This window comes from Rhagoletis zephyria, unplaced genomic scaffold, assembly GCF_001687245.7.
Source record: "Rhagoletis zephyria isolate East Lansing unplaced genomic scaffold, Rhagoletis_zephyria_1.1 Rzeph_scaffold_54838, whole genome shotgun sequence".
Taxonomy (NCBI): domain Eukaryota; kingdom Metazoa; phylum Arthropoda; class Insecta; order Diptera; family Tephritidae; genus Rhagoletis; species Rhagoletis zephyria.
In genome coordinates this window covers 424-1,838 of record NW_016211890.1, presented here as the reverse complement: position 1 = coordinate 1,838, position 1,415 = coordinate 424, and the positions used below count along the sequence as shown (strand labels likewise).

Sequence of the window (1,415 nt, the reverse complement as noted above, 5' to 3'; positions counted from 1 at the left end):
CGAGGAACACACAGGTGGGGAGGGGAATTCGCTCTTCGCCGATGATCACCACGAGGTCGGTCAGTGGCTGCTGCTCTTCTCTGCTTGGAGTGCCTGCCATTTTGTTGTTGGTGAGAGAGGATCCAACGGTCAACACTTTGTTGGTGGCAATTGTTGTTGATGTGTGCTTTCTTTTCTTCTGTTGACTACTCCAGGGTCCAGGGACCTGACATCTCCGCAAAATGGTACTTCTCTACGAAACTTTTTAGCCACCGCCCATATCTGACATCTTCGCAATCTGACGCTCTCTCATCCCGCTTTTTTTCCCTTCAACTCTCTGAACTCCTACTGCTGCTGTGAACAAAAAAAACAAGTAAAACTATTGCCATTTTTTGTTATTTGCTTAAAAAGACATCAGTTGGCCAGCAAAAATGTTAGGTAAAATGAGAGGGAGACAAAGAGAGAGAAAGAGACTTGGAAAATCATCACTTCTTTTCAGCCTGCATGTACTTGGCAATGGCTTGCGTGGCCTCGAACATCAGCTCACCACTGCTTCCGCTCATGCAGAGCTCCTTCCAGCCAGAGGTGTTCACCACTTCAGCANGGCAGCTCTCCTTGAGGACGGCGGCGCTGTGCAGGTGGGCAACTCGCAAGTAGGACACCACATTGTCCACCGAGAGGCTCGTGGACAGGTACTCCTCGCAGTTCTCCTTCAGCTCTTCTACCTGGTACTGTTTTGGTTGTGAGAAGAGCAAAAACGTTTTGTCAACAAGGTAAACAACAACAGCAGCACGCAAGTTTACCTTGTCAGCGAGTGTCAGCAGCTCGGTGGTCAGGCGGCCGCACTTGGGCTTGACGCCGGTGTACAGGTACTGCAGCATGTCTTTGAAGACCTCAGCGTGAACATCGCTGATCACCACCTGACTCTCCTGAGCTTCCTTGGTGTCCTTGTGGCGGAACATGGCCGCAAAGACGGGCGAACGGGCGGCGAGGAGCGCCTTGTGGACGGGAATTTGCTCTTCGCCGATGATCACGACGAGGTCGCTTTTCAGTGGCGTGATGTGCCCAGTGATGTTTCCTTGCAGTGGCTGCCCTTCTCTTCTTGGAGTGCCTGCCATTTTGTTGTTGGTGAGAGAATTCAACGGTCGACTGTTGGTGGCAATTGTTGTTGATGTGCTTTCTTTTCTTCTGTTGACTCCAGGGTCCAGGGACCTGACATCTCCGCAAAATGGTACTTCTCTACGAAACTTTTTAGCCTCCGCCCATATCTGACATCTTCGCAAGCTAACGCTCTCATCCCTTTTTCCTTAAACTCTTTCACTCCTACTGCTTGTGATAAAAAGTAAAACTTTTGCCATTTTTGTTATTTGCTTTAAAGACATCAGTTGGCCAGCAAAAATGTTAGGTAAAATGAGAGGGAGAAAAAGAGAAAGAGA

The 1,415-nt window shown here is 49.2% G+C and overlaps 1 protein-coding gene across 1 annotated transcript; it reads right to left on the bottom strand.

The window, feature by feature from the left end:
- Positions 1–464: 464 nt before the first annotated feature.
- On the bottom strand, positions 465–941 carry LOC108356161 (speckle-type POZ protein-like). Its single transcript, XM_017607290.1, has 2 exons — positions 783–941; positions 465–710 (listed from the first exon to the last, which is right to left on the bottom strand). The coding sequence occupies exons 1-2, from the start codon at positions 939–941 to the stop codon at positions 465–467; spliced, it is 405 nt and encodes a 134-aa protein (XP_017462779.1).
- Between the last annotated feature and the right edge of the window lie 474 nt (positions 942–1,415).